This window comes from Strongylocentrotus purpuratus, unplaced genomic scaffold (assembly GCF_000002235.5).
Source record: "Strongylocentrotus purpuratus isolate Spur 01 unplaced genomic scaffold, Spur_5.0 spur5_scaffold_11, whole genome shotgun sequence".
Classification (NCBI taxonomy): Eukaryota; Metazoa; Echinodermata; class Echinoidea; order Camarodonta; family Strongylocentrotidae; genus Strongylocentrotus; species Strongylocentrotus purpuratus.
Window position 1 is genome coordinate 26,502,591 of NW_022145596.1, and position 26,824 is coordinate 26,529,414.

The 26,824-nt window shown below is 38.6% G+C and overlaps 1 protein-coding gene across 12 annotated transcripts in view; it reads left to right on the top strand.

Moving 5' to 3' along the window:
- The window catches only part of LOC587649 (protein furry homolog-like), a 96,146-nt gene that overhangs the window by 39,664 nt on the left and 29,658 nt on the right, over nt 1-26,824 (top strand). For 10 of the 12 annotated variants that reach the window (XM_030981026.1, XM_030981030.1, XM_030981031.1 and 7 more), the window contains 23 exons: nt 449-628; nt 1,136-1,193; nt 1,462-1,553; nt 6,142-6,308; nt 7,069-7,241; nt 7,582-7,692; nt 8,350-8,504; nt 8,926-9,158; nt 9,774-10,036; nt 10,511-10,648; nt 11,234-11,577; nt 11,951-12,106; nt 12,538-12,732; nt 13,927-14,027; nt 15,083-15,271; nt 16,043-16,280; nt 17,311-17,521; nt 23,335-23,433; nt 23,826-24,060; nt 24,498-24,730; nt 25,182-25,292; nt 25,731-25,928; nt 26,458-26,625. In XM_030981026.1, the coding sequence (XP_030836886.1) occupies nt 449-628; nt 1,136-1,193; nt 1,462-1,553; nt 6,142-6,308; nt 7,069-7,241; nt 7,582-7,692; nt 8,350-8,504; nt 8,926-9,158; nt 9,774-10,036; nt 10,511-10,648; nt 11,234-11,577; nt 11,951-12,106; nt 12,538-12,732; nt 13,927-14,027; nt 15,083-15,271; nt 16,043-16,280; nt 17,311-17,521; nt 23,335-23,433; nt 23,826-24,060; nt 24,498-24,730; nt 25,182-25,292; nt 25,731-25,928; nt 26,458-26,625 (4,048 nt within the window). The remainder of the gene's footprint in view (nt 1-448; nt 629-1,135; nt 1,194-1,461; nt 1,554-6,141; nt 6,309-7,068; nt 7,242-7,581; nt 7,693-8,349; nt 8,505-8,925; nt 9,159-9,773; nt 10,037-10,510; nt 10,649-11,233; nt 11,578-11,950; nt 12,107-12,537; nt 12,733-13,926; nt 14,028-15,082; nt 15,272-16,042; nt 16,281-17,310; nt 17,522-23,334; nt 23,434-23,825; nt 24,061-24,497; nt 24,731-25,181; nt 25,293-25,730; nt 25,929-26,457; nt 26,626-26,824) is intronic. The other 2 variants (XM_030981028.1, XM_030981027.1) reach the window with 2 other exon arrangements.

The window sequence follows — 26,824 nt, forward strand, 5'->3', positions numbered from 1 at the left end:
AAGAAGACTGCATCCAAGTAGATTCAACTCTTCTCTTACCAGAAACATTTTGTAGTTCACTGGATTTTTTTGATTTAATTGTCAATTTACAAAAAACACTGTTCAAACAATATTCTAGTTACTATCCACAATAAAAACACTGTTCTGTCTTTCTAAAGACATAGATCTTGATATTTAAAAAAAAAAAATGAATTGTGGACATCGCTTTTAATAGTAGGAAGAGATCTCTTTGAGCGACCTTCCAAGTTCAATTTGTGACCATCATCAGGAAGTACATGTACATCTTGTTCGTATTCAATGATTGTATATACTAGGAAAGCTTGACTTTGTGTGAACTAACGTGTATATCCTTTAGAACATAATAAGAAGACAACTTTGCAAAGGTATGTAAAGGGAAGAGAACTTTGTTCTTCAATAAAGGAATGCTTTGTTTGCCTTTTGATCTCAGTGGATCGTACGATGGTTCCTCTCACCTTGAGAGAGTTGAAGCCAGACTTCATAGCTCCTCCAGCGGTGTGACGGCAGCAACCCTCTTCAAGATGCTAGTACCTCTCATCCGATGTGATAACACTGACACAAGAGAGGCGGTCGTCAATGGTCTTGGGTGGACAAACATGTTTGCATTCAGGTTAGTGTCCTTTCCTTGGCCTTTGGAATTTCTGTACAGTATTGGCAACATTCACTGTAATAAAAGAGTATAGTGTGTGATTCTGTTCATCCTTTTTATATGGATAACTATTAGCTGTAAAAAGATGTGTCAGGAGTTACATGTATAATTACAATGGATAAGATAAGATAAAATAAATAAGATTCCCAATCAAGGGATCGAAATATTTAATCACCTCTTATTTGTTTAATGCTCCATTTTTCTACACAATAAAAATATGAATATATTACAATCTATCAAACAAAATCAAAGAAAGAAATTTTTCAAATTTCTACAACAGTCATGTTCATGAAAATTTGCCTTTGCAAATTCTGGATTTTTATTAAAATAGTTATATGGCATGAAACTACCGAATCAGTAAATCTAACAATTGTGCATTTTTTCTTACATGTGACAGTTTCTGGTTTTTAGCATTTGTTTAATACTCATTCATCAAATTATGATCTTTATATGTCATATCTTCTGCAGGGATCTGATGGATGAACTGCAGCAATCGCTCAAAGACGCCCTAGAGAGGAAACAAGAGGTAAGAACTTCTATCCTTTTATGAAGAGAGAGAGAGAGGGGGAGAGGGAGGAAGGGGATACTGAGTTTTTTAGATAGCTGTTTCCGAACCAGTGTATGTGTAAATTTCTGTTCATCGAATATATTTCTGGCTGAAATTAGTAGAAGGAAATACCTGCTCAAAAAAGTAAATAAATACTCTTTTTTTAAATACCAGAACTCTATTATTTCCCTACACAATTATGAATAAGAGTATATTTTTGCTCATTATTTTGTTTACCCTTCAACAGAACATGAGACGAAAGAGGAGGAGAGATTTCCTGAGAGTGCACCTGATCCGAGTCTTTGAGCTGATAGCCGAGCATGGTCTGTTCAGAGAAAGGTTAGTATTATGGCATTTTATTCTTACACATTTAAATCACGACTGAGGTTAGCAGGCCTCTCGCCAAGAAATTAAAAAGGTGTGGTGCGACCCGAGGAGAAATTTTAACCCCCCCCCAAAAAAAAAAAAGAAAAAAAAAGTAAAGATTTAAAAATGACATATACACCCGTCGACCCCAAGACGCCAGAGCAATTAATAGAAAAGCTGCCGACGTGTTTATACGCCCGCGTCATTAACATGGCCAGTTATTATTTGTAATTTGCTGGAAATTGTTCTTTAAAAATGAGAAATTCACGAGTTTGAGTAGGATCTCACTATATCATACTTATGTTAAAAATGATTGTTGAATATCTGAATTTGGTTAATCTGAATCACGGTGAGCTTTTATTGAGCGATGTGAAAACATGCAGCCACAACTGAATTTGAACATTTTGATTGACTGCATAGTTGCTTAGTAACCATATATAAACATAGATTAGAAAGTAGATCAGTTCATTCATGACTTATGAAGCCCCTGCCCCTCTGAGCTAATGTAAACAAAAACAAACTTCACCAAAGAGACAGCGCAAGAGAGAGAGAGAGAGAGAGGGAAATGTCTGATGGGGAGCGCGCGCAAACATGAAAGGGCTAGGCCGCCAAGGAGGGATCTGAGCTGAAAAAAGGGGAGACATTAGCATTTTAATAAGATTGGATTATGTCTGCAATGTATCATCGACCAAGGCCACGTGTTGAGTGATGACTCCACTCGTCTGGCACATAGTGTAGTTGGTTTCCCAAATAAATAACACAGAAAGTGATTAAATGTTAAGTGAATGTTGAAACTTTGTAATTCACACTACTTCTTTTTCTTTTAGATTTTTACAATCATAGCTTATTCTAAAGTCCCCCTTACGTTATTTACAGCTATAATATGTGACCCGGCACCACAAAACCAACAAAAAGTCGCAACCAGCGATTCTCCGTAATCAGCTAAAATGTCAATTTAGGTGAAAAAAATAGATTTTTGTTTTTTTGCATTTTCTGAAAGAGTGGTCTTTTCTGTACCTAGTATCAAAATTTGGAAGTCTAAAACATAGTAGAAGATGTGTTTTAAACGGTTTTTCTAGACCAGTTTTTTTCGCACAGCCTTCGGTCTCTTCCAAAATTTGATCACTTTTCCCGAGCGAAATTATCGTAGTCCGGAAATGGTCGGTCGTTGCTAACGGGTCGTGCTACGCGGGCTGTGATTGGTCCATTATAGCAATCAGTGCGGCGCGCCATTTTGTTTGTATCCGCTTTCACATCCGAGTTCCAGATTTGCGTTCGTCTTATATTCTCCGTTAACGACTTCGAGTAGCTTGATTGTACATCACATATCCAGAATTTGTTGATCAAGAGTAAGAACATTATTATATTTTATACATTTGAGAGTGACAAGTTGCGAAAAAGTCTACAACGTCGTTACAATGTCAGGTTTTGTACGTGAGCAGAGCCGTGGGATGGTACCGGGGTGCACCAACGCAGATGCCCGGGTAGCTCGGGCGGTCAACGAAGCGATGATGCGGGGGCTAGCTGCGGGGGATCAGGCCAACCTTACAGCTTTGCTTACTGAACACTTCGGGCAAGACAGCGACGGCGAAGTTCATAATGTGGTTACAAATAATTGCCCAGATGTATACAAAACAAGATAGGTGACAAGCAGTGTTATGTAAGGGGGAACAAAAAGACTCCGGGTCCACCATGAATAGGCATTGTCTAGAGTAAAGGAGCCGGTAATCGGCCAGCTCCAGTTTTTTGGCCGATTGGTTGGATGCAAGGTAAAATCACTCTAAAATACATCGCATAATAGCATAACACATATCCCACACATACCATACCATGCCAGTGTCACTGAAGAACCACATTTGCAATGAAAAATATATCCTAAAATATCACATTTTAGCGATGTAATCGGCGGTCCCGCTACCCGAATCTGAAAAATCGAGTATTTTACGCGTGTCTGTAAGAAATATGGGTACCATAAAATGAGCTTTATTTCAAGTATTTTTCAGATAAAGAGCCCGATTTTGTGCTAGTCGCAAGCTCAAAAGTATCTCACCGCATGTATTAAATCTATGCAGCCGCACACCGCAACGCACACACGATATCTCTGTCTAATTCAGATTCCAACTTCCGATCACCGCTGTGCCTGTCTTCGGCCAGGCGAGCACTTGGGAGCTCCGGCGTGGGATACCTGCTCCGCCCGCTTGTGCTGTACATCAGCGCGGAAACGCATGGCGCGCGCGAGCGCTTCGTATTGACTTTGTACATGCGGCCGTAAACTGAAACGCTCGGCCGATAACTGGCTCCAAAACAGTGAAAATTGAAATGAATATTGTCATGGCAATTCGTGATTTTTTTCTGGGATTCTTTTTTTGTTTAAATAATAATAATATTTGCTTCATGATTTGAACAAAAAATGATAATAAATAGGAAGTAAGGGTCCTAAAAAAAGGATTTTGTCTTAAGTGGCCGAAAACGGGCTCCTTTACTCTAGTGCAGGTATCTCGGCACTATGTTGCAGTTCACTTAATCTGTCTAATTACAACTCTATACATTTACAACATAATAACTTTTGAAAGACTCAAGTCCACACATTGAAACCTCAGAAACATAATGAACAGACTATGTTTGACCATCAGGCCAAATTTCAGCCTAATCTGAAAATCTCTTCATAGTGGTTGCTATGGCCTTTTGATTCACCCTTCTATTGATTTCCCTGTGGTTTGCTTGCTCCGCATGCTTGAATAGCCCCAAACTTTAAAGCTCTCTTTCTCACAATTTAATACCAGTAACCTCCCTCACCAGCTCTTTTCATTCACTAAATTGAAAGGGTTAGGAAGCTTCAATTTGGACAAGTAATATACCATTTTAATGAGGAGAACTTCTTCTTTCATAATCAGATAAAATCAGGAAAATAATTTTTTGCTACTTTTTGGTGGTTTTGTGGTGCCGGGTCACATATGTATAATTGCTTTGCCCAATGTTACAAAATAGGCTGTTGGAATTAAAGCAAAACAATTTACTTTAGTTCATTCATGGTTTGCTGCTTCGCAAACGCATATGAAATAAAAATTCATTCAGACCCTTTCCATGGTCCGTGCGTCTATCTCTCTCCCAACACAACTACTACCCTCTCCCTCAATCTCCCGGGTATGAAGTGCTTGATTACTGGGGGGTCGGGGGTCGAGATTCAAAGTTCAAATTCAATAATAAACATTGAATTATTTCTTACAATCAAAGTAAGAATGCAAAATAAAACGTTAATAAAATAAATTTGATGTTCCAGCTGGTAGGAAGGAGGCGAAAATAAACAAAACTATAAAGATTTTGTTGGAGTCTCCATAATGCAGACATCAAATAAGTTGCATGCTTATTATGTACTTAAAATACCAATTAAATATAGGGTAAAGAAGAAAAAAACAGGGATGGAGAGAGAGAGCTTTGCAGCCATTCCTGGTTGCAGCTACAAATTATTCATTGCAATCCATTCCGACTGTTGTCAGTTCTAGGGGCTAGTGTTTGTATGTATGCCTGCGCTGCCTAGTCTACTTCATTATTGTTATGCAAATATTTTGGATAATTCTCTTTTGTACTTGAAACCTGATTTTATGTATAAATGTTTGCATGCATGTATTAAATAGTAAATTAAGAAAAAGTAAGCCTTTTGGTAAACCAAAGAGATATAATTTTTTAATTAAAGTCAGTTATAATAATGAGCCAGTTTTTGCACAGAAATAACAAACAAATTAGGAATTAAAGTGATTACTATGATCATCATCAATATCATCATCATCATCATCATACTGGCACATATTTTAATTAGACACTTGCGACTTTGAAAGTTCGAGTTGAGGTCAACACACACACACACACACACACACAGGCTAGGCCTGCTGCGCTAAGCTATGTGCACACAATATATGCGTATCGTATGTACATTTCCCCACAGCAACACAGCTACATAGAATACAATGGCGTGATCCATGTGTGTTGGTGTGTCTGTCTCTCTCTCTCTCTCTCTCCCTCATCGCGCCTTGACATTTTCTCTTCTCTCTCTCTCTCTCTCTCTCTTTCCCCACTCTACTGCATGATCTACGGGTTTGTGTACTGTTCCGAGAACGCTAGCACTTCAATACTTTTGGAGCAGGTGGTAGCTGGTAGCGCCGCGTTTGTCAAGTAATGAACATAATACGCGTGGTGCGCGCATGGCGCCACGTGGCGCTGTTTTCTTTGAATGAAGAAGGGGTGGCGCAATATGTTTAATATCAAGAAGGCGTGGTGCAAGGTCAGGCAAAATCAAGAACGTGAGGCGCACGCGCCACGCGTTATCTGAGGCAGCGAGGGGCCTGGAGGTTAGTAGTGTACTGTCACATTAAGACTATGGTCACATCTTAACTCTTAATCTTTAGAAATAATCTGTACTTACATGGAGAGTTGTTTATAAATATGCCTTGTAATATACATTAAACTGCCAGGCCTATTTAGCAAACGTACAGCTTGTGAATGCATCATTATTAATGACAAGATCTGTTCTAATAACATGAATGTTTTGTTGAAACCTTTACAGGTGCTTGCTAGGCAAGGAGACACAACCTCTGAATAGCACCTTCATTGATTACATCGAGGGTATGAGGCTGTTTCTGGAAAGTGAAAGTGATAAGGACTCACCCACTTTGATGGAGATCAGACTTCACTTCAGTGGCTTCATTGGAAGGCTCATTAGAAGTGTGCCAGGTAAGACTCAACTACCGTAAATCTCTGTGTATAAGACACACTTTTTTGCCGCCGAAAAAAATTCAAAGGCAAGGGTGCGTTTTATACACAGGTACAAAAAAAAAAAAGCTCAGTAATCGGTGTGTTGACTCACCCCTCGCAAACTAGAACAACACTCAAATTTGTCTGTCATCTTGGTTTGAAAGTAATCTTTCTGATAGATCTCAATATGTAGTTTATAATAATAATTCCTCCAATTTTTCTTCTATTACACACGGCATACCACAAGGTTCTATCCTAGGTCCTCTACTGTTTTTTAATTAACATTAATGATCTTACACATTCAACTGCACCCTGCAGTTAAATGAAAGTCCTTCCCGCGTAGGTTCTTTAACAAGTCAGCAAAAAAAAGAAAGATTTTTAACCGTCTTATACACGGATATTTACGGTATTGCTATCGATGCTGACTGATATTTTCATCATTAATAATGATCAAGATCATCATCACCATCGTTATCATCATCATTCTCATCTTTATCTTCATTTTTACTTTCAAACATTTGTATAGTTCCTTTTCCAAAGGACACAAAGCTGTCTGAGATGACATCCAAGAGTTACAGAGTACAGTTACAATGCAGTTGTAATACCATTGTAATACCAAGCATTGGCATTGTGCCATTGTACAATATTTATTCCTTCTCTAGATGATAAAGTTGGCTCACCTAAGCTCACCCAAAATCCCATTTAATTGTTAATTCTCATTTTCTTGATTCTGTTACAGCTGAGCATCGAGCCAACCTACTCCCATGTGGTGTACGCTACAGTGTTTTCTTCTTGTGTGGAGCATGGTGTCGCAAACTGGGTGTAGTCTATGGGGCTGTGGATAGGACACTTGATAGGACACCATCATATCAAGATGAAAACTTCACAGACCTAGAAATTGAGGCATTGCAGGTAAAGAAATCATTATATATTACACGAGTACAACATAATCTGAAGACCTTAATGATGGAAATGTGTAGCTTTATATCACATTTTATGTTTCCGTTACAAATGTAGAATATTTGCTAAGGTTTTAGATGTCAGGTCCAAAATAAAAATGGGATCCTGTTGATTATTTGACATCGAAACCAAGTATCACAGCCATGTGTTTATAATCATTACTTCACAAAGATTTGTACCTTGAAATCAGTTTATGTTTTCATATGCAGGTACATACAATTATGTATGTGAACTTTAAATGCATCTTCAGAGGCCTTATTAATGTACATGTTATGCTTTGATTAATTTTCAGGCAATGGCTGCTCTTCTGGTATGTGGGGAGGTGTTTGATACCAGTGGTCTTGGTCAAGAGGGGTATCTTTATAACTGGATGGACAACCTGCTTAATTGTACAGATGAAAGGGTAAGAAAGTCATAAGAAAGTTATAAGAACCTTGATGATGGTGACGGTGGTGATCATCTGAATCATCTGAATCATCTGAAAGGGTTAGTGGTGGTGGTGGTGTTGATGATGATAAGATTATGCTGGTGATGGTGATGAATAAAATAGATGTGATTTTGTCAAGGTGATGATTGTATCGGTGATGAGCAGTTATCCAATATGGTTAAGGTGGTGGTAGTGGTTGGGGATGATGATGATAGTGTAGGAGGTTGTAACGGTGGTGGCGATAGTGGTTTGGGTAGGCTCTATTTATAAGGTAGTAATGGTGATAGTGATTTTGACAATTATTATGATAGTTATGGGTAGACATTGTAGTGATGATGATGGTTGTAGTATTAAGTGATGCTGATGTTTTGGGTTGCAATGCGTTGTAGAATATTTGTTGTGGTGATGATCGAGGCTAATGTTGTTGGTACACTTATTAAAGTATTGTCAGTAGTGATGATGATGTGTCAAGCCCAAACAATGCAGAAGTCAACTGGTTTACCCAGCTTCAAGAAATAACTTGATATATGATATTACTACCTCATACGAAAGAAGAAGTAGTGATGTTATTTAGGATAACAAAGTATTTTCAAAGTCTTATACAAATTTAAAATATTCTTATATTTTGTCCAGGTTCATAAGCTTGGTAAGGAGACAGCTGTATTGCTCCTAGAGAATAACCCTCAACTTCCAATGGTACTGATGTGGTTTATCCACCGATGCTACACAGGACCCAAGCTTGTAGCTAGTGGTTACTTCCAATCTATGGCTTCAGTCCTTAACACAAGGTGAGATCATGCATGCATGCAAGAGGAAGATAATGAGAAGAAATATGATTTGATTGGGTTTGATTAACAACCGGACTTAGACTGGACTTGCTGAAGTCAGGTTTAATTAAACTGTGGTTTAACTTAGACTGGATTTTAAGTTAAACCCAACTTCAGAATACGGGCCCATGTCATGTTCATAAACATTCAGTGAGTAATCATACAGTATGATATGCTATTGTTCACACAGGGGAATATTACAACTTGACTTAAAATCAACTAAAACTGCAAAACATTGACTCATTCTCTTAATATTTTGACAAAATCATTGATGGCATTGGTCATGAAACACTAAAAGATCAGGCAGTGCGCCATCTTTCTAAAGCTTGAAGATCTGTAAATGATATTTTTATCTTAATGCATTCCATTATTTGCCTTTTAGTGAGTACCCATGTGACATGATAGTGATCCTATGCCTGGTACTCCTGAAGACTGCTGACCCCTGCTCTGTCATCCGAACATTGGCCTACCAGCTCCTGCATGTCCTGGACAAGCGTTTCTTTGGCCAAGGCGGACAGGGGAACCTCCTCAAAGCCACCTATGGCAAGTCCCATGTTGCCCTGAGCAGAGAGTTGGCCAACCTGCATCCAGAACTCACTCTCGCCATCTTCTCAGGTATGTGGACTATTTTGATTTTGTAGGAATGATAGATGGGCTGAAAGCATTTTTAAAAAAAATATCTCAAGTCACTGCAAATAAAACACAAGTTCCTGTGGAGGAAAAAATCTTTTAAGTGGTTTTGATGCTTATTAGATTTGAACATGGATGACAAGTCCAGTCGACTTAAGTTGTGGTTCTACAATAGATTTCTTTCCTGTTTAAACCAAAGCCCTGAGACAGCAATCTTGCCAAACATTTCAGGTAAATTTTGTTGGGATCAGCAACTTCTATATTCTTGTGAAAACAGTGATAATACAACATATAGTTTAATAACAGAAGTGAATATAATTTTGGGATTGTTTGAGAGTATAACAAGAAAGAAGAGCCTAGAATTTTAATAATAAAGTAAAAAGAAAAAATGGGATTTTTCACTAAAACGTTATGTGGAAGATTATTGCACACAGCTACATTGTAGCCACTCGCAAAATACACATACTGGTACTTTCGGTGAGTTAATAGTACATTGTATGTAATCTTTTAAACTAATACATTATATTTGCATATATTTTCTGGCTATTTTTGTTGTAATTGGTTTCATGGATTACTGCAAACTTTGTTTTCAACCTGCAGAGATCACAGAACGCTTTGAGTCTGCTCCGCTGGTCCATCGCAATATCATGCTAGAGTACCTCCTCCCTTGGATCTACAACATTGAGCTGGTGGACTCCCTGGCCAAGGAGGGAGGTGGAGCTAGCTCCATGGGTGGAGGCAAGGAGAAGGAAGTAGTGGAGATGGAGGACCCGGAGCAGGGATGCTCCATGAGAAGTCCTGGATGGGGCAGCAAGCAGGCGTCTTGCGTCATTCTCAATAATCTTCTATTTATTACAGCGGAGGTAATTGAATATAAATGCTCATATTAACCTTTGTGTAGTGGATATCACATGCTCTCTTTACTTTATTGATCTCTCCACTGTCCTGCCCCCCCCCCTTTATCTCTATCTCTTTGCCTCTCTATCTCTTCCCCTCTCTCTCCCTCTCTCTCTCAATCTCTCTTGCTCTCTGTCCGTGTCTGGGCTTTTTTCAACAAATGCTTTTATGATAAAGATATTTTAGGCATACCCAAGCTCTATTATTCTTTGGATTTGGCACCTCATGTCATGTATTTTATCAACATGTTTTTTAATCAAAAGTTTGAATACATTGTGAAATGAGAAAATAAATAATAATCAGAGAAAAAGACATTTTACTTGTACCGAATTGAATAAGAAACAAAGTTTCGGTAATTATGCATCTCCCAAGCTCTTTTGAAATAATCAAACTAACCAATAGGAGAGACTTACTTTTTGTTTTTCCTTCTTAACTCTCAGTACGGTGATGAGCATTGCGACGGGCTGGAGCAGCTTTGGGCGGGGCTATGTACCTGTTGGCCTAGCAACCTACCAGTCATTCTCAACTTCTTACTTGGTTTGACTGGTATCATGACCAACCCAAACCTCCTACCATTTGTGAGTACCGGTATTGAATACTTGAGCAGAGCTTTTACTTTTTAACTTTCTTACAAATATCTGTTCAATCATTGATACCTAATGCCATGTACAGTATTGATAAGAATCATGATTATGAGTCTACTCATCTTCCAAGATACATAGACAAATTGGAGAAAACAAATTGATGTTTACTCAATGTTAAAATATTTTAGCAAAAAACAATACACACCTGGCTGTACAGGTGAATGAATTCCACATTTGCTTTTAAATGAAGAAAAGATTAAAAACTTTACCAGGCTGATTATTGTGACAGCAAGTATTGGTATTTACTTATACTTAATGTGAAATAGCATTTTGTATCTAAAATTTTTGAAAGTTTGACCCCCACAGAAAAATAATTTTTTTTTTTTTAGTATGTGGTGATTGAGTTATAGCAATAGGTTTGTAATTGTGAAATTACATATATCTTTTTCTTAAACTTTTCCTTCTAGATGGTTTTACCATGTCCATAGAATCCAAACAAAACGAAAGAGGAATATAGCGAACTACTTTGTACATGTACTTTGATACCCTCTGCTGTCTTTTTGTCTTTCTCTCTCTCAGCTGGAGCGAGTGCTGGTATACATCGCCCGTGCCAAGCCCCAGCGTCTGATGGATGAACTGATGCGGGAGATGCTCTCTGTGGACATCGTCACCACCAACGTGGAGAGGATTGATGAACCACCTTTCTTCCAGCTCTACCTCCAACCCCAATTTGGAGCCACGGGACCAGAGTCTGGAAGTGCTGCATCACTGATTGAGAAGATGGACAAGGAGGAGGAGGCGAGGATGCTGGCGAGCGAGAAGGGCAAGCATGAGAAGAACACGTCTGATCGGGGCACGCAGGTGGCAGTGGGAACTAAGACACCGCCTCCACCTGACAATGGGAGTACAAAGGATAGGGATAGGTGAGGAAGGCAGACAGGCAGGCATTATTTGTTTTCATTTGAATTACATTCATTTTCTTTGTAAAAACACAATGTATAGTAGTTAACGACATCAATGCCAACAAAAGATATATTCTATATTTTGTTTAATCCATATATAGTTTTTTGCTTGTTTATAGGTTTCTTTTCATTGTTTTACCCATATTATGTATACTGTTTATATGTGTGTTGCTTGTGATGGATGATTAATAAAATTGCCTGCAAAGTTCATATTAATTTAATCCATTGATGTACATGTAATTATTTGAAATTGTTACTTACAGCTATATTAGAAAATGTGCTTATTTGGTAAAAGAAGCACTAATGATTGAATATTTGTTACTTTGTTTCTCAGCATTATCCGATACAACGAGGGGTCATCTTTACACCAGAGTAGTGGCAGTCTGTCCACTCTAACCAGCAGTACTTCAACACCTAGCAATGAATCGGCTGGAACAGACCGAGTCCGTTTCAAGCCTGCCATACCAGAGGAGTCGGAAGAGTCTGATGGGTAAATTCATTTCTCAACATTACCTTATGAGGAACATATAGTGATTATTACACTCTTAAAAGTTAGGACAAACAGGGGGTCAGAATTTAACTCTTTGATTTTACCAACTTATTGTTAAGAATTTGATATGAAATCTTTACAAGTGGCAGAGTAATGGATAAGCATTATGCTAGTGTGTGTACAATACCTCAGTCACATTGCCAAACTGACTCCATACTGACTCTGAACCATAAGACTCTTGGTCATTGCTGGTAATATAATATATACAGTGTGTTGTTCTGGTTGGGGCCTTTTCTGTGTGACTGAGGTATAACTTATTCTTTACACAAGTGAAGCTTTGCATCTGATTGCACAATCCCTCTCAGTTTTTTTGTCATGATTTTAAACTGAAAATGAAATCAGTGATGATAATGATATTGTACCCATCCAAGCAGGTTTACCACGATTGAGGAGAAAGGGCAGGATAACATGCAGGGATCTAACAAGGTGGATTTCTATGCTGTGTGGCAGCAACAGACCCTGAATGGACTTACCTTACCCCTCCCTCTACCAGATGAATACTACTGTGCCCCTCTCTCAGACTACATCGATGACAATGAGACACCCCCACAGGGAGTCGTTCACAGGTAAGACCCTTGCTTGGGAGTTAAGGATCAAGGATGTAGTTTCCACCTTGGTTACAGTTGTATGGGGATAATAATAATAATAATAATAATTTCATTTATATGGCGCTTAATTCGGGCGTTTTTAAGCGCACAGGTGGTATTGTCTAACTCAGTATAATTATTCAACATGTTCAATAGCTTTAAAGCAACAAAATACAATGAAATATTACTAATACAATACAATTCAGTTGAATGGAATTAACTTTGGTGGTACAAGTCTATTCTGGAATAAAAATAATAATAACAACACAATCAACAACAAAAACAATAATAATGATGACTATTTGTAAAGTGCCATGTCCATTTTGCAGACATGCTCAAGGCTCTGAGAGTTTACATGAAAAATTGAAAGTATAATTAGATAATTAAACCCTGCAGGTTCTACAAAATACAAGGGAAATGTAAGAGCAAAGAAAGAGGGCAACCCATAAGGTGCACATTTCTCCCCCCCCCCAAAAAAAAAAGTTGAAAGGAATGCTAAAGTTCATTCAGTGTCACAATCTTTAATCTCTTTGGGTGCAATAACATGTGATTTATCTTGACATGGGATATACATGCATTAATATGCTTAAGATCTTTTTAGAACTAGTACTGTTCCATGAAAGAAGAATCTACAGTCTTTGTACTCCCTTGGTGATTACTGCTAAAACCTTATTTTCCTCTTCAAAGAGGCAATCCAGCTGTTAAGGCCAGGAATACACCATTCACTGGCGGGGAAATGCATTTTATGAGGGACAATTTGTTTGCTAAATGTTTGTGATTAAAACCAAATAAATGGAAATTAAATCTTTATAAACCATTCTTCACTTATCTGTGGCTGTCTCAAAGTGTGATAATGCTTATATTTATTCAGAAATGTCCCTTTTTCATGCATTGATTGTAATATAGACGGAAATGCCCTTCATGGTAGTGGATTAGGCCACACATCTAGACAATGGGCTGTGGGCTCGTCGATTATGCAAAAGGGGTGTTTAGAAATTATTGCTCCAAAATAAGGGATGGAGTCAGGCTAAGTCATTTATTGAAAAATGTGATTATATTTCCTTGTAATGATAAAATGTTTCTAAAGTATGTGTACTTGTATATTAAGTGAGAAATAGTGCGTATTCTCCAGTAGCCTCTGTATAAGTATGTCATCTTATGATCATGTCTTAGGTGTAACCTAGCAACGGTTCTGCTGACGGACCTGGTGCTTGAGAATGTAGATGTTGACTGGCAGGTTCACCTTCCTCATATTCTGCATGTACTCTTCCTCGGTAAGTACTTGAGTAACCAGGATGGTATGATAGTGGACAGCTGGTAGTGATTGAGAATGTAGATGTTGACTGGCAGGTTCACCTTCCTCATATTCTGCATGTACTCTTCCTCGGTAAGTACTTGAGTAACCAGGATGGTATGATAGTGGACAGCTGGTAGTGATTATGATGAAGCAATGTTAACTTTTCTACTATGTACACTCTTTCTTTGTGAAGTGTTTACATGATCAAGGTATGGTGGTTATGAAGTGGATGATAATGATGATGGTGGTGATGATGACGGTGATGATGATGATAACATGATAACATGATGGTGGTGATGATGATGATGGTGGTGGTGGTGGTGGTGGTGGTGGTGGTGGTGGTGGTGGTGGTGGTGGTGGTGGTGGTGGTGGTGGTGGTGGGTGGTGGTGGTGGTGTTGGTGGTGGTGGTGGTGGTGGTGGGTGGTGGTGGTGGTGGTGGTGGTGGTGGTGGTGGTGGTGGTGGTGGTGGTGGTGGTGGTGGTGGTGGTGGTGGTGGTGGTGGTGGTGGTGGTGGTGGTGGTGGTGGTGGTGGTGGTGGTGGTGGTGGTGGTGGTGGTGGTGGTGGTGGTGGTGGTGGTGGTGGTGGTGGTGGTGGTGGTGGTGGTGGTGGTGGTGGTTATGATGATGATGATGATGATGGTGGTGATGGTGATGATGATTAAGGTTGATGATGACGACGACGACGACGATGTTGGTGCTAATGATGATGACATGATGATAAGATGATGATGATGATGATGCTGGTATTGCTGTTGAGATGGTTGTGTTGGTAGTTCAGTTGTATGTAATTTCTTCAGTTTTAATATAATTATTTTACTTTTGGGACTGAGTTGGTCAAGTTTGGAAAGAATGTTTGACCAAGGGACATTGTACGTTCTGCCTGAATTTGAATCATTTTTGCAGTCTTGAGTGATTGATTTTGATGAGGATATAAATGGAAGAAAATAATCACATAGTGACTCTAGATTTACAGACTTGTTACAAGATTCTCACCCAAAGTGAACCCATCTTTTCACCCCCCCCCCTCTCAGGTCTAGATCACTCGTGGCCTTTGGTCCATGAACACTGCAAGCGACTGCTGCTCAACCTGTTGGTGAAGCTAGCTCCTCACAATGACTTTGTCAATGTAGCTCACACCTTACTCTCTCATCATGTTATCAGTGACCTTCATGCAGGACTCCTGGAACAGAAGGTCATCACCAAGGAATACAACTTCACAGGTAAGAAGTCTCTTCCAACAGCACATCTCTTTTGTCTGTATAAAGCAGGCCTGATAGTTACTTGATTTAAATCGGTTTCCCAATTATTTATTTTTTTTAATTCCTCCGATTTTTTTGATTTTTTTTTTTTTTTCCTCTTCCAGATTTACCCCAATTTTCCCCTTGTTTTTCCCTAATTTTCCAGATTTTTTCCTACTTTTCCCAATTTTCTTACTCAAAAGCAGGGGGAATGTTGTTAGATGCAATTTTTTTTATTTCCCAATCTTTTTTATTTATTTTTTACTCAATCACCCCTGGTATAGAGACAGAAGGGCATGAACTCTGTTACAAATGATAATAAGTTATAATCCTTCTTGCTCTCAGCAGACAATTATTATTGAGACAATCTATTGGTTCCTCGAGAGTGAATTACAAATTTGATTTAGAAATAATGTTTATATAGGCATTGACTTTATGATGGTTAACAGGGACCGATGTGCACTCGAAGTAGAGGTTTGGAAGTGTGAATGTGGGTTCAATGTGTGTTAAAAATATGGAAGTGGCAAAATAGATACATATAAGGATGGTTGATTCTTAAAAGAATTGGGGATGACTATGTAACATTCAAAATAAAGAAGATACAATCCTTTAATTATCCCAGGCTTTCTATCAAATTGGTTCATGTTTGCAAAGATGCATCTTGTGTATACTGTCTGTATTGAATGAGTAAGTCAAATTAAGACAAAATATAAACATTCATGGTTTTCACCCAATCTGACTTTGATTGTTTAGGTGGACCAACAAGTCACAATGGTCACACGCCGGACACCATATCTTATGAATCGGACAACACTGCCCTCATGGGTAGCACTACCACCATCAGTGGAGCGTCCACCGTGTCTGTGTCCAGTATGAGCTCCACCTCAACAGTCATCCCGTTTGGTATGAGTGCTGTTACACATATCAGTGTTGATCACTTGAGGACCAGTGAAGAAGCAGCTAAGGCTCTGATTGAATTCTTGGTAACAAGGTGAGTTCCTAGGTTGAGGTTGGAACTAGAATTGAATTAAGGATGTGAAATCTATCACCTACAGTGTATATATACATGTATGTAAGTAAAGACCATCTCTTGTTCAGCGAATATGCTAGTTTATGTTGAATTCTGCAGTTTTCATGGCAGTACCGTAGGCGCTATTTGAAATTTATCGGGAGCACCAATATATTTGACATTTTAATTTCTTGAAATCCTAAGCATTTTGGAGCCCAATTTTTTCAAATTTGCTTATTCTAACCCTAGGTTTCACAATGGTAATCCAATCCTGTTGAAATATTACCCAAACTTTGTTTTACCTTTAAATTGAACATTTTTTTATGGTAAAATATGGTTAATCATGGGATGAGGAGTTTTTAGAGATCATGCTGTTATCACAAAGTTAGTCAAAACTGGTCAGAACTAAAGGGTAATTACATCTATTGACAAAAAGTCTAAACATATGAAAAGGCTTACGACTTAAAGAACGTCAAAGGTCAAGTAGTTTGTGTCCCATATGTCACATTTTTACTTTGACAATAAATTGGATCTATGTTTTTGAAAAAAATTGCAGTCTTGGTAGGGAAAAATTCATTATTACTGCTACTAACCAGGCAGTATCGAATACTATGAAGACAATTATGAATCATAAATTGATATCCTGTCTGTCAAGTTTTACATTAATAGCAAAAATATGAATAGGCCTTATCTATATAAGTCCTATTCATATTTTTGATATTGGTAAAAGAATACGTAAAATGGGTTTTCTGTTGTAAGCAGAAAATCTAAATTTGTATTCTTTCATCAATATTTGACTTCAAACACATTTGTTTTGAAAATCTTTTCTAATTTTTGGTGCTCCAAACACTTTAGAGGGGCTTTAAGTTTTGAATGTCCCGTCTGTCACACTCATTTTTTAATCTAAAAGTTGGCTGGTGTTTTGATACTGTGAAAACCCTATGCTGTAATTTAGTCTTTCCGGATAGTAGCGGAGAATAGACAGTCACTATAATCTTTTAAATGCTCCCAGGAAATGTCGCCCTCTGTGGTCCTGTGAAGAGATCACCCCGAGGTTAACCATCATCAAGAGCGCGGAGCAGCTTGAGTCTTTTCTGCGGAACGTGGTACGGATCTTCCATGGGAGCCTAAGAGGGTCCCACCTGGAGCAGCGTTGGGCGCAGGTTGCTCTTCAGCTAGCTCTGTCCTGCTCCTCAAGACACTATGCTGGCAGATCTTTCCAGGTAAGGGAAGGCAACTTTATTATCACTCGCGTTCGTCCGGGTTCAGGACGATCGCGTCCCCTCCTTTGTTTAGCGAACGCGACTGTCCTGAACGCGTCAGGTAAGGGGGATTAAAACCTTCTCCATTCATCGCGTACCCTCCTTTGTTTAGAGACCGCGAGCGTCCCAAATGCGTCCCCGATGAAAGGGGCAAGAATAGGGGGATTATGTTACATAATATTACATCATTCTTGAAAGGAATAGGGTTTCTATTTGTCGCGCTATAAAGAGGGGCAAGAACTCGTTTAATCACCTTGCCAGGAAAATTCCTTCCTTCCAGCGATCGGAAGGCTTTCCCCATTTTAAATGAAATGTAAATGAAATGAAAATTGTGTGAATCGCAATCAATACAGAGGTCCGTTTGAGGTGAGAGAGAGAGGGAGAGAGAGGTAGAGGGACGTAGACATGCATGTTTTGTTAATTTGAAATATTTACTTTACGAGACTGTTATGTATTTTTTATATGTCATCTATTTTGGTCGTTTGGTCTTATGAAAACTGATTTTGAACGTAATGATACTACGCCGCGGCCGCTTTGTAGCGACCAGCAGCGCTAGAACAATTTCTAATTTGCATACCCTGTGCCGCCCATTAAACCCTTGGGAAGGGTAATAGACATTCTGACATTTCTATCGATCTTTTTGTGGGTACAATGAAAAGGCTCAAATGAAGTAGAAAGTTGGATTGATAACCGCATCTTGGAAATGTTGTAATCAACACCCAAGTTCAGACACACCGCGATATTTACGATTGTCAGCCTACGCCTTTGCTCTGAGAGCGCCGACTTTCGGCGGGAATGTCATAATAAATCTGTCTTTATTTGTATGTCATTGTTGCGACTGAACGATGGTGAGGAGAATTTTTGTTCTGATAACAAAAACAGACCTAACAATTCACCTTTTAGGATTGTTGTTATAGGCATACATACAATTTAATTCGGGTAATACCCCTTGAATCTCTCTCTCTCGATAGTAGTAAATTCATCTGTATCTCAAATCAACAGTATTTCCTTTCTTATCTGTTATCTTTCTCTCCAGGCCCTCTCTACGACCCTTTTTTATAGCCATCTCACCTCTCTCTCTCTCTCTCATCTACACTGTCACCTTTCTAATCTCTCTCTACCTCTACCACTATCTCTCTCTTTCTTTAATCAACTTTCTTTAGCTAGAGCGTCCCATGAGAAAACGAAACGGAGAATTATCGATGTTTTATGATAACTTAATCAAAATTATATTAAATGAATGACACATTATTTGTACAGGAATAACAAAGTTCCGTTTGTTTAAAGTAATGCTTGCATTTCCATAATTTCCATAATAAACTATGTATGTTGCTACGGCAGGCAGCCAGTGAAAACGAATTTGTATAATCAAATTATGGAAGTGCAAGCATTACTTTAAACAAACAGAAATTTGTTATTCCTGGCTCATTTTTCCTGATTGAGCCGAGGTTTAATTTATGAAAGGGCAGAAAGTGAACTTTCTAGAAATTCAGATACCGTTCGCCAAATGACTTTTTGATACCCTGTGGTGGTGGTTATTTTACCTGACTGCTAAGAAAGCATAAATGCTTGTTAGTAAGCAACCAGACGACCGACGGCTTTAGGTCCTCTCCGAGGGACCTGGTAATGAGGATTAATGCCTTACCAAAGGACCCTGTCTTCAAATTGTTTTTTAATCGCTCATTCGTGAAATATGCATTATATGAGTTGCATCAAATGAAAGAAGAGGATCTAAGCTTCACAAATAATGTGTCATTTATTAATTATAATTATGATTAAGTTATGATAAAACATCAACAATTCTCGGCTTTGTGTTTTCTGAGGCGCACTGTATAGGTCGATTGCTTATCTGAAATGAGGCGTCATGTCAATCAACACCAAAGTTTCAAAACATCGCGTATATTTAACATCGTTACGCGCCTTTGTTCGGAGAGCGCCGACTCGGGACATACTTGTGGTCGGAATGTCATAATAAATCTGTCATTCTTTGATTGTCGTTGTGACTAGACTACGATAAAGAGCAATGCCATGTGGCATGAGAACAACATTGTTCAATTATTGTTCAATAATTTTCATTTAATGTTTACCCCTCGTTCTATCTAATTCTCCTCTTCTTCTTTCTCTCTCCCATTCTCTTATCTAAACATTTTTGTTTTCTGTTTTTCTCACCCTTTATTTTCTTCATTCTTTCTCAATCTTCGTGCTTCCCCCTACTCTATTCACCAGCTCTCTCCCTCTCGCTTTCTTTCTTTTATCATTTCACCTCATGTTGAAAAGTGAAATGATAAAAGAAGACAGAGAGTGGATATGAGAGATGGTGAATAGAGTAGGGGAAAGCACAACAGATTGAGAAAAAATGAAGAAAATAAAAAAATAAGTGAAAAGGATAGAGGATGCAAGAGATAGTTGATGTTGAAAGATGAGGTGATGGAATGATAATTCTAGATAGAAAGAAAGTGAGAGAGAGTGTGTATGAGATATGGTGAATAGAGCACAAAGATTGACCCTTCGATCTCTCTACTGTTACCCCATCAACAATTTCGGCGCAATATTAAAGAGTACCTATTCTGTCCCTGACTTTGGCCTGTCGGGTATTCAGAATGAATTCGCACAGTCTTGAACACAATTCAAATTTCTAATTTCAATAAAATTCTGAAAAAACAATATAATAATGTTATCATATTAATCATTGGAAACAAAATCTAAGAGATGGAATTACATAACTAGATGAAGTAAGTGATGAAGAGGGGCGTACGCAGGATTTCTTCGCAGGGGGGGGGGTATAAATTGCGCCGAAAATTTTACCTCTGATATTTTTACCTCTGACATTTTTACCTCTGACATTTTTACCTCTGACATTTTTTCCTCTTACATTTTTACCTGGCACCGTAATTGACGCGCTAGTTATTTTCTTTTGAAATCTTCTGATATCGTGGGAACAATTATTGTACACCATATTACCCCCCCCCCCTCCCTGGATCCGCCAGTGCTAGTGTTTACAAATAAAATTTGATAGAGCAGGGGCATATCCTGGATTTACCAAAAGGTGGGAGGCACTAATGTATGCCCGGCCCCCCCACCCCCACCCCAAATTATATCTCTCTCTCTCTTTATTCAACACTGTCTCCTTTCTAATCTCCCTCTCTCTATATTACCACTATTTCCTTCTTTCTATAATCATGGACCTACTACACTTTCTTCTGTAGTGCAGGTAATGTTTGTGCTTATTGCTCATTCAGAATTCAAAGGAGGCGTCTTATCAATCACCACCAAAGTTCCAAAACACTGATTTATTAACGATTGTTACGCCTTTCTTATGAGAGCGCCGACTCTGGACATACTCGTGACGGGAATGATGTCATAATAAATCTGTCATTATTAAGAGCAATGCCATCATGTGGCATGGGAACAACATTGTTCAATTATTAGAGCAAACGGACCATTTAAATTGGAAATAAGAAATAGGAAATCTTTTTCATAAATTATATACAAAAGACTGGTCCGTTTGTTCTCAAATTTAAACAGGAGTATGTTCATGTATAATACCTTGTACCCATGGAAGTTCAACAAAAAATGGGGAGGGGTGTACTATATTTGTAGCTCTTCTCTCTCAATTGATCACCCCCCCCCCCCCCCCCCCCAAAAAAAAAAAAAAAAAAAAAAAAAAAAAAAAAAAAAAAAAAAAAAAAAATCATTTTTTTAATGGTCACAAGTCTAAATAATTTAACAGTGGTGGATGGATTGGACCCATGTAGTGTTCTTGAAAGCGGAGGGGTGGGTTGAAGGTGGAATTGAAGGGAAATGATGATTTGGGTTAGTCAATGAACTGTTGTTTTTAATTTTACTTTAATAATATGGACTGTTTAGGACTTAGAAAATAAACTGATGTTTGAGACCCCTGTACCGCAAGGTCTTGTGTTCCGCGAAGTCTTATGTTTTGTAACAAAACATAAGACCTTGCGGTACAGGGGTCTCAAAGACATAAATCGGATGGTTGTTATTGGTCATTATACGGAAAGCTGTTCACTGCTGTGTACATAAATATATACAGATAATAACGAAATCAAAATAAAGAAATCACGACAGGAGAGATGATTAATAGTTCAATAATCGGGAGACGGAAAGATGGAAGGCAATAGAAAAGGGGACAGAGTAATGCATAGAATGTAAATAAATCAACAAAAGGGAAAAGTAAAACAACAGGGAGACAAAGTTACATCTACATCTTCACTTGTAAGGTACATGCAATGTAAATTCTTATTTTGATTTCTATATTTATTTTGTAAAAACTAAAAACATTGAATTTTCTGCTGTAATTTTACATAAAACCCAGACTTATTTACATAGCTGCCAAGTAGAACGCTTTTAATGTATTTATACTGGTTTTTAAGGGGAAATATGTATTTGTTTTGCTGTGCTAAAATTGTAAGTGCCGAGTATGGCTGTGCGAACGTTGCTATAGGTTGGCTGTGAGAACGAGCGTATGCATAGTTATTCCAATGTTTCGTGTTGGCAATTCCTGCGGCGCGCACGCATGCACATTACACACAGAGGTCAGTGATTACACACAACACAGGGGATGTACACCACTCAAAGACGTGAGAATTACCCCAGGCCATTCATACACACATGCATCCGATCGTGATATCAAACCAACATCCACAACACACGCAAATTACATATCAGTGCACTGCACTACACACAGCGTCACTCACTAGTACAAGAAAATCTCGATATCACTTCCAAGAATCCACCCCAAAAGCCAAATTTTGCTGTCAAAAGTGCGGAATCGGTGCCATATTTCCAAAGCACGCGGTGGCTTAGCCCAATTTTAAAAAACGGCTTCGCCAAAAAAGCGCTTAAATTCAAGAAATCAGAGATTTTGTAACGAGTTTTTTCGCTTATCGCAAGCCCTTCGAGTGTGGCGGTATCTTTACTACACGCACTAAAACCAGCTCTGTCGGGCTCAGATCACGTGACCGCCTTTTAGGGGGCTCTCCACATGTTGTGAAATGCACGAATTGCTGATGTACACGCAATGCAGTACTGATTAATAGGTTGGGGAATACAGACACTACTAAATATGATTTATATATTTGCAGTGTCGCACAAGAAGCTTTTACATATGCGGCTGTATGTAGAAAGTAGAACTTAACTCTAAGTTGGACTTTAAAATTGTGGAGATCCATTTGTAGCCTTGAAATGAAATATGTTCAAAAGCAGAAATTCGAGTATCTTAGACTTAATATAAATTCCACACCATGAACATGAAATCTCCTTGATAATAGAAAATATGAATTAATTGAACGAACATTTTTATGCCTTTAAAAATAACTTTTACAAAATATTTACGAAGACGCCAATGGCTTTCCATAATTGTTAAGTCCAACTTAGAGATAAGTCAAACTTAGGATCTTTGTGAAACACCCCCTGGTTTGCTACATGTATCTTATTGAATGAGAAGCAGACCTACTGACATAGCATTCATGGCATTTTCAGCAGACCCTGATGTCTGTCTGATTCTTCCATCTACATTTATCATTTTCTAGAATGGAGGTTGATAGCCACATTTTTCAACATTTCTCAATCCTCTTTTATCACTCTTTTAATCAGTATTTATCTACCGTAACTGGTTCCCAGCTTTTTTTTGGTGGTTATTATGTCACTCTACCTTGACTTGTAACCTTTTTTTAAAGCCTCATTATTATTTTGTATTTTTTTCTTTTATCAGTCCCATTATGACAATTTTGACCTTTGACTTTTTGCAATCACAGATGTTCCGGGCACTGAATCCTCCACTCAATCCCAGGATGTTGTCTAACATCATGACTAGACTTGTTGAGACTGTGGCTGATCAGGGAGAGGATGTACAGGTAGGTCTAGAGGAGAGCTATAATCATGTTCTGACAATGAAGATGGTTTTGCCGTTTATTTGGGTATTTTTTTATATTGGTGTGTTAGAAGATGAATCGTCTCCTTAGAGCTGTGTAATTGAGTGTGTAACATTTACCAAATCACGTGTATTTGATTGTGAGAACCTGATGCTATGGAATTAAGTTGGACATTTGTCCAAAGACTTCCATTGACGTGATTTGGAGGGGGGTGGAACAGTGGAAGTAACCCCCCCCCCCCCCCAAAAAAAAAAAAAAAAAAAATCCTATGAACTTTATTTATTTGTTTTGTCTTCCTCTTCACTTCCAACTTGGCCTGATGCCCCTAAATGACTGGTGTTTCATGATACCGATCTACTGTTTCTTGTTTCTAGGGTTATGCCACAGAGATCCTCCTCACCCTTGAGAACTCCATCGACACCCTGGCCCAAGACCTCGTCTTTACCGACCTCAGGGAAAGGTCAAAGTCTGGGACATCGCGCAAGACAGAGTTTCGTAAGAGCACCAGTAACCTCTTCAGCATAGGTCCTACCAATAGCTATGATGGCATCCGCCCCAAGATAATGGAGGGGCCCTCTTCTGTCAACTCACCAGGAAACAATGCTGCAGGTGACCCTTGACCCAATGACCTCTGTACTCCTTGTAGACATTATCTATTGAAATTTCCTCCAAATATACTATTACAGTAACTGCAATTTGATGAATTGGCTAGCTGTTCAACAATAATGTTAAGTAATATTTGATAATTTGATATAAGTTATAAATGTTAAGTTCCTTAATGGCTAAATGCACGAGTAAAGAAAGCTGTTGCAAAGTTGTTTGTTTTCTTCCTAAAGTGGATTCAGGGGTAAAACATTATTTAAGTCTGTGATCATGATCAATACATTTGTCTTGTTTTTCTTGTTTTATAACCTTTTCAAACATTTATCTTTGCACAATGTCTTTCCAGTTAACTTAACTTTACTATTGGTAAACATCCAAGAGATATGACTGTCTCATTCTTAGATTGTACTTGACTGTGTTTATCCACCTTTTGTATTTCTTAGCAGACATGCGGGCCTATGCGGAGCACCGTGGCAGGAGCTCCACCACCAGCGAGCTTGACAAGTCCAGTTTCCATCGAGGCCGTGCTCGGAGCAGCTCCTCTCTCAAGCACATGGGAGAGAACATCTTTGAGGAGAGACTCAACATGCTAGCCCAGGTCTTCTGGATCTTTGTATCTCTCCTGGAATCGGACTATGAGTTTGAGTTCTTGATGGCCCTCAAGGCTTTGGAAAAGGTGACATAGTAGTCTGTAGATATTTATCGTATTCCCAGTGTTTGTGAAAGCTCACTCTATCTGCAGGTGTTGTCAATATAAAAGAAATATCGAACAATGATGATATAAATCTGAATGTAGGAGATACTTACTACCAGTAAGCATAATTATAGGGAGATGTACCAACCGATTTGGGACAGAAAGAAGACAGGTCAAGTTTCATTTTGTGATGATTTGAGGTGTTGAACTTTTGACTAGGACTTTGCTCCTTATCGTGTAAAATATGGGCAGAATTGTAATTGAATCCAAGGACCAATGTCATAGCATTGATGTTGAATACTAGAAAACATTTAACATGTACAAATAAAAATGTTGATATCTCTTCCCCCCCCCCTATTTCATACTTATTTTTCTTGTCAATCTATCTTTTCCTGTGCACTACTTCCAACCTTCCCCTCTCTCCTTCCTGCAGCTTCTGAAGTACTTGCCTCTTGACCGTCTTGAGGTTCGATGCCGTCTTGACCAAGTTCTTAGTCAACTCAGATGGGAAGGTTACCCTGGACTACAGGCACTCATTCTCAAGGTAATAGTGTAAACCAGGCCCATCAAATTCCACATCCTATCATTATCTAATAGTAGGCAAAAATAAGGCACTTCTGATGTACTTCTTTATGTGAGAGGCTTTCTTCAGTACAACTTCTTGTAGAGGAAGTATAAAACATATACATGTATTTTTTTGTGGAAGGAGATGTCACTTCATGCATTATCTCATAAAACTATCATATTACCCTAATATAACTTTAAAAAATGCTTATTTTAACTTGTATCCAATCAGTGTTGATAAATTTTTTTTCAAAACCAGTTACATTATTTTTTATTTATTTTTTTGTTTTTTGATCAAAATGTGTGGTGCATGATTGAATTTCATACCAACACTGCAAAAGCCATTCGTTTTCATTTCTACTGAGAAAAAAAATGAACATCAGAAATTTCCTAATCCCCATCAATTCTGCTCTTGCAGGGTTTTACTTCTTCTGTGACCTATGACCTGACCCTTCACCTTGTGTCAAAGTTGACAACCTATACCCACCTGAGGGTGATTGATCCCACCCAAGCTGCTGGCTTCCCTCTCAATGTGGTAGCCCTACTACCGTATCTCATCCAGAAGTTTGGTCAGCCGGAGAAGTTCGCTTGTGAAATAGCAACCAACATCAGCAAGGTAGGTGCATTGTATCATGTGCTGAGGGACTAAAGGGTTTTACCTCCATTTGGGGCTAAAAAGGGGGTATTGATGTGCATCGCTATTCTATGTATTGATGAGCCCTGATGCTAAAAAAAGTGGTCAGATACATGTAGACCCCCATCAACAACTATATGGTAATTTCAGCTACTTTTTGAACTAAAAAGGACTATTTTTATTGATTTTTGTCTAAAATCAGGCCAACTTTTAGTAAAGGGCGGGTTTTGACTTCCAAATCCCACTGAATGAACTTACACAGTTCGGATTACTTTGTCCACTTCGATCAGTGGCTAGTGTTTTGCTGTGCTGCACAGGTTGAAAGATGTTGATCCCCGAGTTGAAATATTGGCCTGTCGATGCTTGCCTTTGGGGGCGCTACTACTTCTAGTAGTAGAAGTAGTAGCGCTGAATTAAAAGTCTGACTGTTTTAACATTCTGTGAGTTCATCACATGTTGGAAGCATACATGAACAATTTACATTTCTTGTTTGATATGTTGGTATATTCAGGTTTGCCAGGAGCGATGCACCAAGATGGCACCTCTCTCCACGGTGCTAATGATGTATAAGAATGGAACGTACAATCGTGACAGCAAGGCATGGGCTGGTGTGGTCTGCAAATACCTACACACGGCCTACTCTCACTTCAGCATTCCTATGATGACATTCCTAATAGAGGTAAGTATAGGATGGGCTTGGTTATGGGGATGTTGTTGATGGCAATGATGGTGGTGATTGTGATGGTGATTATGTTGTTGATGGTGATGGTGATGGTGATGATGGTGGTGATGGTGATGTTGATGGTGATGATGGTAGTGATGGTGTTGTTGATGGTGATAATGGTGGTGATGATGTTGTTGATGATGTTGTTGGTGAT